Raw genomic sequence first — 19,087 nt, 5'->3', positions numbered from 1 at the left:
GTATTACCTGCAAAGTTTAAAATATTTATTCTTTGGTCTTCTACAGAAAATTTTTGCTAGACCCTTGGTAACTTGTTCTAGAACACTCCCCTGGGTAACTCACCACTCTCTCCAGTCAATTGCCTCCAAGACAAAGTCTATGTTGTGTGAGTTGACTCTTCCCTATTCTCCCATCTCACCTCTCGCTATTCCCCCCTGCAACCTAATCTCTATCCTCACTGAATGAGCACCCTCCAAACATGCCAGGTCCCTTCCCCCAGAACAACTCTGTTCCCTTTCCATTTAGAAAACTTCTAACTACTTTTCGATATTCCTTCCTTTATGAAGCCTTCTAGTGTTGCCCCCTCAGCCCTATCCAAAGGCACTCCTTCTTTGGAAATGATATCCCACCAATAAATGGCCTGTTGTATACACTATGGGTCTTCCTATCTGTCTTCCTCACTGGTCACCCCCACGCTAAACTGTCTTCTCTCTCTCTCTCCCTCCTGGAGCACTCTGTTCTCTCCCAGCACCGCATTTACCAAAGTCTGTAATCATGCATTTCTTTGTGTCTTTATCGCTTTAATGTCTGTGCCCTAACAACTGTGAGCTCTAAGAAGGCGGCAACCAGGACTTGGTGGATTCAACACCACATTACCATTGTGTGGCCCGGAGCCAGCCACACAGTGGTTGTTGAGTTTGTTGAATAAGCAAATGACTGGACAAATTAAAAAAAAAAGATTTTGCTAATAAATCAAATGCAAATGAAAGAACCGAAGACATCAAACTGTTACTTTCTGAACATGCAGGATCCTGCCTCTTAGACCCTTCAGGTCTCCCGTGGCCCAGAAGGGTGGATGGGTGACAGCAGCACTGGTAGCTGTGTGGAAGTTTGGATCATATACAAACCCTCATTCTTGGAATCAGCAAGCGATGTGTACATGGCCCTTTCCCATATCAGTAAATTCCGATTCTGCACAACTGGAAGAAAGCCATATATAGGATATAGACTGAGTCCACGTTTGCACTGAACTATTCGGTATCCTGGCCATTCCTTCCTGAAGAACGTCCTCTACTCCTTGTCTATTGAGGAAAGATCAGCAAGACTCCGGGAGCTTTTTCCCTCTGTCTCTAGGGAGAGTGATCTATGTGTCCCTCACACTCATACCCAGCCAACATGTGAGAGACCCAGGTGGGACAGGATGGGGAGGGGATTAGGCTGGAATGATCCTTCCCTGGATCACTCATACCGCGTCCTCTAGAACCAAGGGAACCGTCAAAGTTGAAATGTGACTCTTGAAAGACACACTATTCACTTTTCTTGACATTCAAAGCTCAAGTTCAAGCAAGTTATTCAGCTGAGTTGCTGCTGTGTGGGGGGAAAAAAAATATCCCAAGGCCATTTCCTGTGTGGCCTTTCTTATTCTGGACAGCGTCTCTCTGAAAGCCCCATCCATGAAGGCCTTCTGTGAAGGTAAGTGCATTTCTCTGAGATGTATCCAAGAAGAGCAAAGACGCCATTTCAACCAAGGCAAATTTATGAAGTTGGCAGCTGAACCCTAATTCTAACCTTGAGCCTCTGGGATGTCAACACTGTGAACAAAGGCAGAGCTGAATTTCTTGTTTAAGTCAAGCTTTTAACCATCTGTGGCATCTACCTCTGGTCTGAACAACAAAAGAATCCTATGTATTAAAACACAGAGATTGTCTTTGGCTCTAGATAAATGTATCTTCTCAGGGCCTGTTGGACCTGTGTCCTCTAAGCCTGGTAAAAAGCATTTATAAGGAAATGTCAGTCTTGTTTATTACTAAGAACTTAGGCGGCAGTAGCCAAATCACCTACAGTCATTCTAAGTGTAGGGTTGTCACCCCAGCAAATCACCTGATAATGTGTCTTCCAATTTCTATAAGACCCAAACAACCCTTTGTCTCCTTCTGCAGATTCACCTCCAGCCCTGATCTCCTTTTCCAGCGCAGTGTGGGAATGGGGAAGGGCACTGGCTTTGAAATGGACGAGAGACACGTGACGTAGGGCCCCAGTGCACTGTGCTCTCTCACAGACTATTTCAAAGACAAATTCAGTAGATGATGTATTACACATGCATCTGATATGATCTGGATCTGACCACACGTGATGACTCACGCTGGGCCCTGTGAAAAACATTTTCTCTACTGCCCCTACCAAAAGCTAAAGATCTGAAACACCTATCAGGAGCTTCATGAGTGATTTCCAGCCATTCACATGGAAGCTTTCCAGAACATGGGGAGAAATATTAAAAATCTGTGTGAAAAAGAAAAACGACATAGAGATACTTCTCCCAGTGTGTACAGTGCATTCACAGCCACTCTGTGGGGCCCACTCTGGCTCCGACCCTCCCCCTGTATATAGTAACGGGTCTTTCCATCTGTGAAACACTCCCTCTCTCCTGTTACTTCCAAAGCCAAGCTTCTGGAAAGAATTGCCTGTACTTGGTATCACTACCTCCTCACCTCACATTTGTTCCTTAAGCCTCCTCATCTTTCAAACTCCACTCACCATCACCAATAGCTCCCTAACTCCCAGATCCATGGCTATTCCACTTCTTAGTGGATTTCCAGGTCACTTGATGTTATAGATTCCTCCCTCCCGGACACTCTCCTCTTCCACATGGCAGTCTCCCATCTCCTCCTGCCTCTCTGCCCAGCCCCTCCCTGTCGCCTGCACTGGGTCCTCCCTTTCCCCTCCCTCAGAGGCCACCCACTCTCGGAGGCAGTCTGGTACAGACAGATAGCACAGGCCCGGATCTGACTGCCTGGGCTAATATCCCAGGTCTATTACTTACAGCTGTATGACCTCGGGCAAGTGACGTACTGTCCCTGTGCCTCCACTTATTCATTTATAAAGCAGGTATAATAATGGCCTTCCCTGGCAATGGCTGTTGAGAGGATTAAGGCACAGGAAGTACTTAGAACACACAGTATAGGCTCAATAAGCATTAGCCATCATAATTCCTCTTCCCTTGCTCTCTCTCTCCTTGGGCAACTGAGCCATACCATGACTTCATCACCTCTTGTTAAAAGTTTGTCCTTGAACCTTCTTTAAGACTTCTCTCCTGGGGGCACCTGGGTGGCTCAGTGGGTTAAAACCTCTGCCTTCGGCTCGGGTCGTGATCCCAGGGTCCTAGGATCAAGCCCCGGGTCGGGCTCTCTGCTCAGCAGGGAGCCTGCTTCCTTCCCTTCCTCTCTCTGCCTGCCTCTCTGCCTACTGGTGATCTCTGCCTGTCAAATAAATAAATAAAATCTTAAAAAAAAAAAAAAAAAAGACTTCTCTCCTGAACGTCAAACCTACAAACCATGTGCCTACTAGACATGTCTCCCTGGACATCCCTAAAATGCTTCAAGTTCAGTTTGTCTGAAACTGAGCTCATCATCTTTCCTGCAAATGCTGCTCTCCCTGTCCACTGCCCACCTCCTTCTGCTCCACCCCCTCCTCTCCTCTGCCCCTGCCCCCCTGCCTCCTCACCATGAAGTCTCCTAATGAATAGCCCCACTATCTTTCCTCTTGGCTGTCCAGGCCAAAATCCCAGAGTCATCCTAGACTCCCGCCCTTCCCTTACTCCCCCGCGCAATCAGTCACCAAACTCTGTCAACTTCATTGCCAAAGTATTTCTTGAGCCTGTGCCCAATTCCCCACCCTTATGGCCAATGCCTCTAGAGCCTCATTTTTTCTCACCTGCATGACAATAAGTAACAATAGTTAAAAGTAACTTTCACCAGTATTATCACATACTGATTATGGCTCAGTCACGGAGATAGACACTTCACCTACTTCATCTACATAATCCTGAACACCACCCATCCATGATGGAGAACTTGGGAGTCCCTGTCTTCAGATGAGAAGACAGAGGCACAGAGAGGTTTAATAGATAGCCTGTTACACAAAGAAGCAAAGACGTCGTGGGGCGGGGATGCAGACGGAGGTCTGTCTGACTCCATACCCCGGGCTTTTCCCCACTCTTGAAAACTGAATGGTGTCCTAACTGGTCTTCCTGCCCTCTATCTTATTCCTCTCCAATGTCTACTCTATGCCAGAGGGGTCTATTTTTACAATGAAACTCTGACTTCTCTCCTCTGTGTGAAATTCTATAGTAGCTCCCCAGTGCATACAGAATAAAATCTCAATTCTTCAGCAAGACTCTTCCTGATGTGGTCCCTTTGCCCATTTATAGATCTGCCTCCCTTCTCTCCATCCACACTCACTCCCTTGCTCTCTTGGAGCACACCCTACCTGCTCACCTGGCAGGGCGGTACTTCTTCCTGGCCTGACTATGATGTCCTTCTTTTCTCATCAGCCTGGATCCCTCCGCCTCAGCCTCCTGGACACATGTCCTCTTGGACTCAGCTGCTATCCAAGCCCTGTGTAGGTGCCCCTCTTCTTGATGGCTATCTCACTCAGTGAGTGAGTCTAGCACAGAATTTTAGTGGCACAACAGTCATTGATCGAGCACCTACTATATGTCAGAGCTCATGGCAGCCTTCAGGGATTTGGGAATCAACAAGACATAAGTCCTGCATTCAGAGAACTTGCTTTAATGAGAGAGATGGATAGCAGAATACTGTATTCCTATCTCTGAGTGTCCTGTGTCCATGCTGGACTGCTGAGGCTCTTGAGCAAAAAGAGTATCTTGTTCTTCTCAGTGTCCCCAGGACCTCACACTGGTGCAAAGGGTGTCAGCAAACACTGACAGCTTCAGCTGAGCAGACAGAGCAAAGCCACAAAGCTGTCTCTGTGACCATGCAAGCCTACATGCCCAGGGACAACCTTCACTTTCACGGGCATCTTTTCCAGACTCTAAATGCCCAAGTCACTGTTTTCGGTACCTCTGCAACACCCTCACAGTGCCCCCTGCTTTGACACGCAGCAGGGTCTAATGCTGGAGAACTTCCAGGCTGACCATCCCTGCCCCCACGTAACTGACCCATGGAGAGATGAAGGGACCAGGTCCACGTAGTAGAATAGTGTCAGTACTGACTCCCCTTCCAGTGCTCATTCTGTCCACCCACAGGTTCACCAGCACATCTCACTAGAGCAAGGAAAGGACCTGCCGTCAGAGCGTGCTCACCCAAGTGCACAAAGGATAGGAGCTTCCGGAAAATGATGTATGTGTCTTCCAGTAAGAGACCCCTCCTATCCCTTCCCATGGGCTGCCGTGGCCTGTCTTGACAAGGTGAGCGAGTAAAAGGACCTGTCAGCTGTGTTTGTGGAGGTGCCAGAGGAAGACAGCTTTAGGCAGACCCTTTTGATCAGGGGTCCCTTCGCAGAAACAAGATCCCCCGACATCTGTTCCCTGAGGCTACTGACGGTCAGAATGACATGGGCAGAAGGGCACAGGGCAAAGGGGAAGAGGCTTATGTTACAGCAGGTGTTTTGTAAAAAGCCTTCTTTCCCATACAAGTTTACGCTTACTTTTCTGCTGAGCAGCATTTCCGCCTCCTCTCACCTTAGAGGACAAAGTGCAAGCTGCCTGGATGATCAAAGACGAGGCGAGAGGAGGAGGACACCCGTGTTGATCCCTAGAGCAGAGAGCTTACAACTGCTTCAGTCTCCCAACAAGGTAAGGCCTCAGACACCAGGCAGGGGAGAGGAAAGGGGATAAACAAGGAGGACATGGTCATTCCCACCCCCAACCCACCCCGCACAACCCACACACCTTGTCTTGCCTTCTTGCAAACTAGATTTCCTAACCGCATCTTCAAGGATCACATGACCATCCCGAAACTGTCTGGGGCAGTGGCGAAGGGCTTGGAGTCTGGGGGCCTGATGGGATCCCAGGTTTGCCTGTCATCTGTGGGTGGGATCCCGGTTCCTCCTCCAACACCCATCTCAGAAGGTGGTCGTGAGGGGCAATGCCAGGAAAGCAAGTCAAGTCCTTATCAAGGGTACTGACACCTTCCCCAGAGGCTACTATTGTCATCACCTACCAGCCACTTGCCCTGGGATGACGCTGCTCCTCAGTAGCGACCACCGCCCCTTGGGCTCTGTCCTTGACCCTACGATGGAGCCTGTTTCTGCCCCCGTGCCTTCTCTGTCGTGGCACTAGCACACTGTGCTGTGTTGGCTGGGTTCCTTGTCTGTCTCTCCATTCAGGCAAGGGCGTCTTGCAGGTCAGGATGAGTCTTACATGCTAGGGCATTCATCCGCTTGTTTCTCTTTTACTGAGCACCTCCTACATGCCAGGGGGGTCACTGAGTGGCGAGTAAATGAGGGAAGTCTTGGGATGACCTACAGAAACACTTATATCCAGGGTCCCATCAGCAAGCATATGTACCCATCACCTGTGGTGAGCCTCTTGCAAAAGGCTCTGGGGTCCAAGAGCACTGCAACTGTGAAGACAGCTTCCACCCAGGGAACATGGCAGCCCTGGAGTCTGATCTAGGAGGTCACATGCTGGATTTTATGTAAAACAGAGCTGATCGACAACCCCCATCACCCTTCTCTCTCTCCTTTCCTCCTCCCTCCCCCACTAAGTTCAGCAATTGTTTCAGCCTTTTGGATGCTCTAAAGGTAACATTCAAAACCCAGACTCAGGAGGGGCCATCCACACAGTTCATCAGCCAGAGCTTTGAAAAGAAAACAAAACAACCCACAACCACCAATGCAGCTTTGTTTGTGACTGAGGTTTCTTTGCTTACTGGAGACAGTGTCCCTCCCACGGCCCCTGGGCTCTGGTCCCATTGCCCTGAAGGAAACAGGCCAGTAGAGACAGGAGGGAGAGCCATCATTCAAAGAGCTCAGTACACCTGAGCTTAAAATTCCCCCTCCACTGTCTCCCAACAAAGAGGAACAGACTCCTGCCCGGCTGAAAAGTTAGTTACCCCCCCGACCAAGGCCCCATCACCACCTCCCATCTTCACATACCTTGGTCTCTTTCAGTACCTTCCTTGGCTTTGTACCACGTACATGCAGTTTCCTGTCTGTCACACCCATGCTCACTAGTCCCCCCAAACCCAACAAGCTCCTACTTCTCCATTAAGACCCAACTCCAATATCCTCTTCTGTCAGAAATCTCTCCTCACTCCATAGTGGTTGTTGCCTTTTGGCCCCCAATTCTCAGCTCTTATCTCTTCTCTACTTGTCACACGCTGATGATCTGTTCGTGTGTCCCTCACACATTGTGGACTATGACCATGATGATAAGGACCATGTCCTCTTCATGTTTGTGTCTCTGGCACCCAGCACCAGCCACTCACCCCACGTGTAGTCCAAACCCACCCTGACACTTATGATCCCATCTAATTTAGTCTAAACCAAATGCCCCTTACAGCACCAAACAGATTTTCACCTAGAGGCCAACAGTGGAAGTAGATTTCACAGGGAACACAGCCCAAGACCAAAACAGGGGAGGTAGCTTTCCCCAGAACCAGACCCAAGCAGGAATGAGCTTCATGAATCTGCCTGCTGGTCAGTGACAAAGGGCTACTCAAGACGGCAGCCAAGGTGCGGTGTTCTGGGCCTCAGTGAAAATGCAGGGGATGCCCCAAAGATATTGAGTCTGACCTTACCGCAGTCCTTAGCACCCAGGGGAATCTGTTTCTCAGATCAGCCAGCTGCTGGCCCAAGAGAGGTGCTAATGCCAGGAGGCAGTAAGAGTGTGGTATCTGAAAGAGGGGAGGCAGTGCTATGGAGAATCTGAGGGGTCTCTAATGGGTTGATGGACAGGAAGCTTCTCAGCCTGCTCTATCCTCAAAAGCAACTTTATCAGAGTATTTCTGTGACCCCTAACAAAACGCAAGGCCTTGCACATACCAGGTAACCTCATCCCACTGAAGTCTGGGGGGCAACCTGCCAAAACAAGCAAACTCAGGGGGCCGTAGCTATATGGGTCAACTGTGGAAGAAGCCAGAATACACAAACATGCGGGTATCTGTGCAAGGCCGTCTGGCCCACAGAGCAAGTGTCTAAGGGAACAGTGAGGAAGGGGCTCAGCTTTCAAAGGCAGTGCTGCATTCACGGAAATAAAAGATTCCAAGTTGGTGGAGCGACCACCTGTAAACCTGGTATCCAGTATCACACACCGTGCAGATAGGAGGTCAGTGACCAGTTCCAAAGCCTGTTCCCCAAAACCCCGTATGGGGCATTACATTCTCTTAGCAGGTTTTGCCTTTATTATATAAACGATCCTTATAAAACTTGGAGAGAAAGCGCACTCCACATCTGATCAGGATAAGGTGGGGAACCCAGAGGGCGCCATTGACCCACCCATGCACACATTCGTTGATGGATTTCACCAGTACTTATGTACTTGCTGCACACCGCTAGGGGTCCGGTCTTGGGAAGGGCAAAGCTGGAGTCAGTTCCTGACCCCAAGTCTAAATCTCTCTCTCCCCCTGGCAGGTGAACTCCACACCCTCCTCCCCCAAGACTTCGTACTCTTCCGACCCTAACCTACGGCTCACTTATGGCTGCATTTAGCATCAAGTTCATTGGTGATAACCCGGCACTGTGACAGAGGACTGACCCCAATGTGCTGTCTCTCTGAGGCTGGGCTCCAGGCAAGGAGGAGAGGAAAAGAACAGGAGCCGTGAACAGGAGAGGAAAAGAACAGGAGCAGTCGTAGATCACAGGTATGGTAAGGGTGGGAAATCTGACAGACTTCGGCTCTTAATTAACACGCACCACAAACCCAGCCCATCTTTATTGAGCACTTACTCTATGGGGAGGACCAAGCTAAGGCCTCTACCTACAGAGCGTGAAGTGTGTTGTGTGCCACAGTCCTCACGTCTGTGTGAGTCCTGGCCCTACCACTCATTAGCTGTGTGACTTTGTGTCAACTGCTGAGCCTCTCTCTGCCTCTGTTTCTTTGATGGGAAAACAGGGCAATACCAGTTCGAACTTCAAAGGCTCACTGGGAGGACTGAATGAGTAAAAACATAAAATGCTAAACTCGAACCCTGTCCTGACATGGAGCGGCAGTCAGTATTATCTCATTAGTTCGTCACACCAGTCTGCAGGGGTGACAGATGATTTCTTCCTATTTTACCAAAGAAGGCTTTGAGAGACTGAATCAGCTTGCTCAAGGTCACAGAATTAATAAGGGGCAGAGCTGGGATTTGAACGCTGGCAGCCCACAAGCTTAACCACCACCGCAAGTCCAGCCCTGTACTAGGTTCGAGGCACCCAGAGACCAGTATGGGGATGAGCAAGGGATCCCTATACAGTCACCCCTACAGGGAAGAAATACTGAAAGATAAAGGCAGAGGAGGGCCTGCGCTGGGGCAGCAGGGAGCGAGAACGCTGCTCTCGGAGGAGACTGGAGCTCTAGCCTCAAAGAACGATGAGGAATTTGCCAAGGAGGAGGAAGGGAATTCAAGAAAGTCAGGACCCAGAATACCAAAATCCTAAGTTGGGTAGTATGGCAGGCACCCCCAGATGTGAACTAAGGCAAGGCTGGGAAGGTAAGGTGAGGCCTTACCATGAACAGCCGTGTGAGCCAATGTCGCAGGTCAGATGTGACCCTGCAAGACAGAGATTCTCAAGCCTGGGTGTTTACGAGAGCTGACTTTGGTGCTTGCAAAACATGCACAGCTTCCCATCCCTTCTGTTAGCCCCAGGGGGCCAACAACAGTATTAAGACAATGTAGTCGCAGGGCCTGCTGTGGTTTGAGCAACAGAATTCTGGCAGTGGACTGAGAGGAGATTTGGGGACGGGGCTGGTATAATCAACCAAACTGGAGCAGAGAAGAGGCTGAGAGCTGGGCACAAGAGCACCCCTCACGAACCGAGACATGACACCAGGGTTTCTCCACCTCAGCACTACTGACAACGTGGGGGGCTGTCCCGTGCATTATAGGCTACTCAGCAGCATCCTTGGCCTCTGCCCACCAGATGAACAGCATTCTCCCCCACTTACATGCCAACAGCCAAAAATACTTCCAGACATTGCCAGATGTCACTTGGGAGGCAAAAATGGAAACCCTGGTTGAGAACAACTGCTTTAAATCCTCCCATCCCCACTTTACAGATGAGGAACTCCGGCTGCAGAAAGAAAGGTACAGGAGGGCCTCAGCCAGACTCCCAGGCTGGTGGCCTGGGCTTTAGCCGCTGAGCTGAACTCCCTGTCTGGAAATAATTCTGGGGCAGAATTGTGTATTTTTTGAGAGACTGGCTGATGAGAAGAGGATAAAAGAGTGAGGTTCAAAGGTGAAAACTCGGTGCTTGCCGCTGAACTGTGAAGACAGTAGGTACTAAATATATCATCTGGGTGCGAATAGGCTAGAGATGCATTTGCTCAAAAAAGAAAAAGCCTGCTTCTCCATGGTACGAGCCAGCGGGAGATGACCGGTTCCTGTTCACTCTGGATAGAGAAAACCCTCTATACGGCTGGACATGGGATGGGTGGTATAAACCAGCTGGTACCCAGATCCCGGCTGGGCCCCTTCCCAACTGTGTGGCCCTGGACGCATTACTTACCCTCTCTGCGTCTCATTTTGCCCCCCTGTAGAACAGGAGGGGTCCCTACTCAGAGGCTAGATGTGAGAACTCAGGTGGTATAATAAGAGCAAGATGGCAAGCTGGCACGACGCGGTTGGCCCTCCTCTCCCATTATCAGGGAGGCATCATCATTACCTCCCGGCCTCACTCGTGCCCGGGATCGAGTGCTCCCCCAACTCTTTCCAATCCTGGGGAACAGGGAGAGAGCGGCAAGGAGCTGATTGCGTCCCTCTCCAACAGCTGAGCGTCCCACTGAGGCTTTAGGGGGCGCCAACAGCCTTTCCACTCCCCAGTGCGCTCTGATTTCGGGGTCCTGGGGGTCGCCAAAAGCGCACGGGGAGCTGGGTGCCTCCAAAAGGAGCGAGATCCGTGAATTTAAACGCGCGCCACAGAAATTTGGGGCAGGTCCGCACCTGGCAGGCCTGGGCTCAAAGGCAGTTACTGCCACGGGCCGACCCGCTTAGCCCAGGCTCCCGCGGCGGGGGAGGAGAGAAGCGCCGAGATTTGCGCAGGACCCGCTCTCCGAAGCCAGGCTGCAAAGGCAGAGAGCTGAGAGTTTGCGGATCGAGAAAAAGAAACCCGGGGGTGGGGGGTGGGGGGTGAGCGTGGAGAAGCAACAGGAAAACAGGATGAAGAGGAGGCAAAAAAGAAAGCGCTGGGAAGCAGAGTTCCCTGGGGGACCCAGCCTACAACACCTGGGCTGGGGGCTCAGGAACAAAGCAGCGGCTTCAGGTCAGAAGTGCTCTGGGTGTTTCCGAAGAGGGGGCGCTCCCGGGAAACCCAGGTCGGCTGGGGATGCCTGGAGTCCCCTGCGCCCTGGGCGCGCTCTCGCGCGCTGCTTACCTTCGCCGGGGCCGCCGGCGCGCACTTCCGGGGGCTGCGCTCGGGGCGCGCCGGGCCAAGCCGGGAGACCCGGAGCCGATCGCCGAGGGGAGGAAGCAGCAAAGAGGCGTCCCGGACTTGGGCCGGCACTGACGCCTCGGAGAGAAATCCCAGTGGAGGAGCCGCTTGGGCTGGCGCGGGGCGCGGGGTCCTGGCCTCGGCGCTCACGGGCGGTCGCACCGAGCCCCGCAGACGGTGGAGCAGCGCGAGTCAGTGGGAGGAAAAGGTTGTCTCATTTCCTTCGGTCTCCCCCCTCCTCCACCCCCTCGGCTCCGGACCTGCCCTCCCTCTCCCCCGCCCCCTTCCCCAAGCCCGCGCGGCCCATGTGGGCGCTGGAAAGACGCGAAACCTGAACGGCGGCGGCGTGCGGCGCCTCCCTCCACGCCAAGTTAGTTTATGCTCCTCAACTCATGCCTGCCTCCGCGCGCTTCAGACCCTCTTCAGGGCCTCGGAAGGTTCCGGGTCGGCCGGCCGTCTCCACCCTGTCCCGGAGCTCTAGCCTTTCCCCCTGCTGGGACGAGTCCAGATTTGAAAGCAGATCTCCGAGCTCTTGCCAGCATCCATCCTCTCATTCCTGTCCCGTCGCCTGCTTTGAGCCCTATTAAACCACCCAACCCAGACAGGATATAAGTACTTACTTTGTTAAATTTGATCGACTTTTTTTGTTGTTTTGTTTTGTTTTCCAGTGGGGTATTTAAACCTGATGCATAATCTAAAAGGAATGTTCATTTTGATCAGGAAAGCTGCGGAGGTCTTTGTTTGGCCTTGCTCATTCAAAGTTGAGGTTTTGTTTGTTAAATTCAGCAAGTATTTACTGAGAGCCTGATCGACATTGAGCTGGGCGCTGGAAACGCAGAATTGAACCAGAAGGGCAGGTTGTTCCTAGACAGTCGTCGTTGGTGACGAGTAGAAGCACAGACGAGGTCCAGGGATGCCGTGGTCTCTTACGAGAGAGGTCAGGGACAGAAAGAGTGTTCTGAGGAATAAAAACAACATGGGCAGAGCAAAGAAGGAATGAGAAAGCCCTATGAGGAGGCCGTACGGCAGAGAGTTTGGCCAAAGCGGGAGCGGTGGTGAGGAAGCAGGAAAGAGAATGTTGAATCAGTCCATCAAGACTGGGTAAGAGCCGCAGGGAGCACTGGGGTGGAACTGCCAGGACCTGGTGACAAGAGCTGGCAGGGGCAAATGAGGAGAAGATGAAGGGAAGAGGTAACTTCCAGACCTCAGGCTGGAGTAAACAATGACCAGAATCCAGGATGAACAGAATCCAGGATGCCCTCTGGAGCTACTACCCAAGGGTGTCCCCGAGACTGGCAGTATTAACACCGATTGGGAGCTTATTAGAAATCAGAACTTGCCCGTCTCATTTGACCTACTGAATCAGAATCTGCATTTTCACAAGATCTCCAGAGATTCAAATATGCACCAGAATTTTGGAAGCACCTCTCTCTATACCAGTGGCCATATACTGGAATGACTGTATATTAGACTGCAAAGCTTTAAAAACCAGTATGAGACCCCTGTTGCACCCCCACAAATGTTTATTTAACTGGTTCGGGGTGCGGCTCCAACATCAATATTTCTGGAATGCTTTCCCAGATGATCTAATACAGTCAGAGTTGAGAACCACTGTTCTAGACTCATTCAAGAGCTACTTCATTTAACCTTGAAATGCACCTCTTCAGAAAGGAAAAGAACACCCATGTATAAATGAAAATATAAGGGGTGCTTGGGTGGCTCAGTGGGTTATAGCCTCTGCCTTTGGCTCGGGTCATGATTTCAGGTTCCTGGGATGGAGCCCCGCATCAGGCTCTCTGCTCCGCGGGGAGCCTGCTTCCTCCTCTCTCTCTCTCTCTGCCTACCTGTGATCTCTGTCAAATAAATAAAATAAAATGTTTTAAAAAAAAGAAAAGAAAAGAAAATATAAGACTAGTTATCTCACTCTCACACAGAGGCGACTGGTGTGCTAGAAAGGGCCCTTGTTCCCTAAACTTAATCAGGAAAGCAGATTCTAGCCTCAGATGGTCCCTAAATTACTCTCTGTACTTGGGCGTGTCCTCCCGCTCAGGCCTCAGTCTCCCTATCTGTAAAAGAAACACTTGACTAACTCAAGATTCCACCCCCGCCCCATCCCCTGCTTGCGCTGGGCCAAATCAGAGCTTCTCCTCACTCTCCAGCTTTATCAGCAGGCAAATGGAAGGCGATGTTGACAAGTGGGTTTTCGTGGTTTTCATCTCATGTACACCGGCCCCGTGCACAGCCATGCATGAACACGAGGGATCCGAGGACTGTGTGCTGCGCGCAGGGCCACACACATAATTGGTAACCTGTGCCAAATATATATATACGATTAAATGAATAAGTGCACTGATGCCAAGATATGGTATAGACTTACCGTATTTGGCCCTAATCCATTTGTCCCTAATTCATTTGTCTCCCTAAACTGGAGGAAGAACCTTTGGAAATACTCAGACCCATGAACCTAGCTTTGGATTTAAAACTACGGCTATGAAGAACTGCTAACATTTGCTGACTACTTCGTGCACACCAGGCCTTGGGCTAAATACCCTGCTTGGGGATCACCTCATTTCATGATAATGAGGAAGGTACTGGGGAGCCCCTGCACCCCAGCTGGTCGTAGGCACCACAGACATAGAGGGACGAGAGCTGCTGTCCGAGGCACCCCCCGCCTCCGGTTGTGCAGCTCAACAGAGGAGGTTCCAGAGCCCTCTTGAGCGTCTTCCATGGGTGATTTCCCAGAACATACGTCCTTACGGAGAGGGAAGCTTTGAAGGAATGGCTTCGGAGTGACTGGCCCAGGGTCCTACAGAAGTAGTTGCACCCAGAAGCTACCCCAGGCAGCCCGCGGGCTAGGCCTGAGACTTCTGGAAGTTGCTGGCTTCATGGCCGCACTCACGCCTTTGCGTGTGCGTGCGTTTTCCACGGACTAGTGTCTCAGCAGCCAGACCCCGCACCCGGCCTCTTCACCTGTATTTCCTTTCATCCTCACAGCGTCTTGACAGATGAAATGCTCCTGTTTTCTTATTTTATAAACGAGAATACTGAGGCATCATGAAGGGAAGCTCTTTTGGTCCCCGCAGCTCCCCAATTGCTGCCGCTACTGCTGTCCCCATCCCCCACCACCCCTGCCATCCCCCCCACTCTGCCCCAGGGAAAAGAGAGTCCTTCAAGTCCCATTCATTTGTATGGTGACACATCATCAAAACCCTCTATGCCTCATTTCCCCACCTATAAAATAGTTGTCCGTGATTGCCTTTTTAGTAAGGTCCTGTGTGTGGCTTGACATCCCACAGCCTGAGGGCAGGTGCGGGGACATAACCTGTAGACTAAGAGAAATTGAAAGTAAGTGGGGCTTCTGTCCCAAGATGAGAAGATCCAGAACTTCAGTAACAGCACGACTATCATAAAGGAGGAGATCTATTTTCCATCTCTAGAAGGACATAATGAAAGAATAGCATTACACCCGGGCGCCTGGGGGGCTCGGTGGGTAAAGCATCAGCCCTCAGTTCAGTCATGATCCCAGGGTCCTGGGATCGAGACCTGCATTGCTCGGCAACCTGCTTCAACTCTCTCTGCCTCTCCCCCCTGCTTTCTCCCTCTCTCCCAAATAAATAAATATTTAAAAGAGAAAGAGAGAGAAGAAGAGGAAGAGGAAGAGAATAGCATTAGGCAGCATTTCAGCCTTTAGGTCAGACATGAGGAAAGGACCTGAAGCCCCCATGCTAGGCCAGGGCAGACGCTCAGTGGCCGCCTTGCAGAGCTGCTTCAGTCCAGGAGGCCCTGCTTGCAGTCCAGGAGTCCTGGACTGGCCTGAAGGGTGGAAGCGGATGAGAGCAGAAGACAGGGTTGAGATCCAGAGGACTGGCTGGGCAGAGGCTGAGACAGGAGGGTGTCGTGCACACGTACAGCGTCAGCTCTAGTTCCAGTCAGTAGTGGGGAGTTAGGAAAAGAAAAAGGTTCATCCCGGGAAACCAGAACCCAAAGTAACCATGGCATGGTCCAGCCCTGGGCTGTGAGCTGGGCTCCAGTGTGAGCAGCCTCACTGGTGTGGCTGCCAGCAGGCCTGTCCTCCCTGGAGACACTGGCACTGGGCTGACTGACACCCCAGCCCCCAAGGCACTGGGCTCATAGCGGGGCTCCACCACCCCACACCCTGATGCTGTGGGCTACAGCTCACCCCACTCAGGACCAGGTCCCTTCTGTTAACCCAGAGGGGATGTGGTCATTTCATCCATCAGTGAGGGGGGCTGTGGCATTCCTTTGACAACATCATGATGCCAGGATTGGGTAGGAGGATCCCTATGTCTCTGTCCTCGCTGAGCCCCATTCATTCCTTTCTGTTTGGCCAGGTGTCCAGACACATTCCTGCTGCTGCCCCTTCCCAGACTCCCATCTGTGTTTCTATAACAGCAATATGACCGTTTTACACAAAGTTCACTGTGACAAATTTTTACCACTGGTGTTGCCTCAAACAAAAATACAACCTCAGACTTTGATTATCCTCATTTTATTGATAAGGAAACTGAGGCCCAACACCTAAAGGCAGACACCTAATGAAGCTGAGCTACCAGCTGACCTGGTGAGACCCTCAGGCTCTTATGGTTCTACCTGAAAACAAGCTGCAATGAGGTATGTCCAGATATGTCCTCACCCCAAACCGGTGTCCCCATGTAGCCCATTTGCCATCCATGGTAAATTTACTAGCCCATTTACTATCCATGAGCTCAGTTAACTCAAGTTCCTGGAGACCACCGGCCCTTCACAGGAAATTGCCCAGACACTGTAGACAACCTACACTTGACACTCAGAACTCACTTGGCAAGTGTTTTAAAATAACAAGCTGGGGTGCCTGGGTGGCTCAGTGGGTTAAAGCCTCTGCCTTCGGCTCAGGTCATGATCCCAGGGTGCTGGGATCGAGCCACACATCGGGCTCTCTGCTCAGCAGGGAGACTGCTTCCTCCTCTCTCTCTGCCTGCCTCTCTGCTTACTTGTGATCTCTGTCTGTCAAATAAATAAATAAAATCTTTAAAAAGAAAATTTTTTTTTAAATAACAAGCTGGACTTCAGACCAGACCAATTGAATCAGAATCTCGAGAGGTGGACGTTTTTATTTTTTCTTTAACTTCTACGGGTAAGTAAAATATGCGGTCAGTTTTAAGAACCACTTTTGTAGGAAATGCAGAGACAAAATCTAGGTCCTCACAGATGAGAAGTTTACAAAACAGTAAGAAACTCAGTTGAGTAGTGGATGGTTTCCAAAAGTCATCAGGAAAAGGAAAATATTGAAATCACTCCCTTGTCTGAAGCATGTTAAGACAATGCCAAACTGACAAAAATCCCTAGATTTATCTCAGCCTTGAGTGAGTGAGGTCATCCCCACATGGTCAAGGGCAGGAAATCTGGTTCTGTCCCAAGAAAGTACAAATGATTGAAACCAGAATCCTTGCCCCTTCTCCTGTGGCACTGCTATTTACAAGAAGCCTTCAGAAGCCCAGCACTTATGAATTCCAGAAGTAGTAAATGTTCTCCAGGAGCGTCAGAGCAAGGCAGTCATGTAAACCTAACAATGAAAGACAAAGGAAATTGCCTCATGGCCCAATGAGAGGCTAATGGATGTGCAGACAGAGACACCAATGTGTCACCATTAATGATGTCACTCTGGGAAAATCGGGAGGCCGAGATTCTTTTTTTTTTTTAATGCTCTGCCCTATGGTCATTTCACGTTTACTCGTCTTACAAAAGTGAGCATGAAAAGAAAATGTGTACTTGTTTAAAATAATAGTTTGGAGAAGCAGGATGATTTCTTCTTCTTTCTTTCTTTCTTCTTCTTTTTTTTTTTTTTTTTTTGAACCTACTGTCTCACTTTTGCCATTACATTCCCTGACAAAGTAATGGGATATCTGAGCAGGCCCATGGATAGTCATTTTACCAGATGGCATTTCAATTCATTCATTCCATTCCACAACAGCCTGTCGAGATGAAACCACTCCCTTGATAGTATTAGCTACTAACACCTCCCAGACACCGAATGTCGGAGAATGCAACACCGAACACGCCCAGGCCAAACTTTCACCAACTTTGTACAAGGTCTGATGGATGCCTTTAATCACCAAATCAGTCAATGTTGACGGTCATGTTCCCTCTGAAATTCTAGTTTCCAGATGCAGACAACTAAATTATAATATCCACAGTCCCGGGCACCTGGGTGGCTCAGTGGGTTAAAGCCTCTGCCTTCGGCTCAGGTCATGATCCCAGGGTCCTGGGATCGAGCCCCGCATCGGGCTCCTTTCTCAGCAGGGAGCCTGCTTCCTTCTCTCTCTTTGCCTGCCTCTCTGCCTACTTGTGATCTCTATCTGTCAAATAAATAAATAAAATCTTTAAAAAAAAATCCACATAACTGGCCTTCCTCTTCCTTTTCCCCAAGTGAAGTTTGACCTGTACACAGGCATATGAGGATATGATGGGCCCACCAGTCATGGTTTCAAAGAAATTTTAATAGAACGAAAAAAACCCCAGGGAATATAAACCGTACACATGGGTCCCCCTCACTCCTGCCCACAGTGTGCTGATCACCTTTCTTCAAGTGCTTTGTGCTCAGAAGGGATGAGAGGATGAGAAACGAGCATCAGTGAAGCATGGTCTCTATTCTGTTTCAAAGTGGAGGCTTATCTCCCATTGAATTATTTCCTCCTGGGCCCCAGTCAGAAGATTTGAAGGCTAAATACTCTTGGCTCAACCACTATATCTTATTCAGAGTATTGGAGTAGAAATCAAAATATTTCTCTAGCCAGTGGTTGCTGCCCAATACAATCTTACCTCTGATAAATGATGGGTCTTGAATCAAAACATATCCACCAGTTAAACCATAAACCTAGCTAGTATAAATTTTGCATCTTTTTCCTCCCTCCGTTTTCCATAGGGAGATTCTCATGCACAGGCTGACACGTCCTTTCCATTCTTCATCTCGGCCAACAGGGTCAAATAAACATGAACAGAACTTTAATAAATCATCTGTACCAACTCTTTCTCTCTCTCTAACCAATAGGAAGCCACTATAAAAGTGAGAGGTTTTGATTATAAAAATGTGAAAAGATGGAACTATGAAGCATGCCTAAATGAAATTGCTAATAGTTAATCTCGAAGACAAGGCAAGTTAGATCTTTTGGCCACACTATATTTGACCCTAAAAAGTTATCTAGAAAATAAATATCTTTCTACTTTTCTATTGAAAATACCACGGACTTATTATGTGATGGAGACATCTTACTATAATTTTAATTTCATGACCTATTAAAAAATTATACTTCAGTTGTGGCAAATAAAAAGTCACATTTTTAGAGGAATAAGAAACACTAGAGTCCCGAATAAAGTATAAAGTTTAGATTAAAGGGGCACCTGGGTGGCTCAGTCAGTTATGTGTTGGACTCTTGGTTTCCTCTCAGGTCATGGTCTCAGGGTCATGGGATCGAACCCGACAAAACGCTCTGCGGCCAGCTTGGAGTCGGCTTGAGTCTCTCTCTCCCTCTCCCTCCCCTGCTCGTTTGTGCACTCGCTCTTGCTCTCTTTCTCTCAAATAAGTAAATGCTTAAAAATTTTAAATTAAAGCAGCTCAACCTACCAGCATCACCGAACTGGACACTGAGTCGTCTTTCAGTGCTCCCTTACAAGACTGCCTGCAGCGGTTCCAAAATTCCTCCAAGACTTGCTTCCGGTGATCAAAAGGTGTGAGCTTGG

General features: G+C 49.7%; 1 protein-coding gene across 1 annotated transcript in view; it reads right to left on the bottom strand.

The window, feature by feature from the left end:
* Positions 1 to 11,938, bottom strand: part of EVA1A (eva-1 homolog A, regulator of programmed cell death) — a 52,312-nt gene extending 40,374 nt beyond the window's left edge. The window contains 2 exon segments of the mRNA XM_053447876.1: positions 11,294 to 11,527; positions 11,751 to 11,938. Of these exon segments, the coding sequence (XP_053303851.1) occupies positions 11,294 to 11,527; positions 11,751 to 11,904 (388 nt within the window). The 5' untranslated portion in view covers positions 11,905 to 11,938.
* Positions 11,939 to 19,087: the final 7,149 nt, after the last annotated feature.

This window comes from Lutra lutra, chromosome 9 (genome assembly GCF_902655055.1).
Source record: "Lutra lutra chromosome 9, mLutLut1.2, whole genome shotgun sequence".
NCBI classification, from domain to species: domain Eukaryota; kingdom Metazoa; phylum Chordata; class Mammalia; order Carnivora; family Mustelidae; genus Lutra; species Lutra lutra.
The sequence above is the reverse complement of the archived record's forward strand: the minus strand, read 5'-3'. Positions and strand labels throughout refer to the sequence as shown.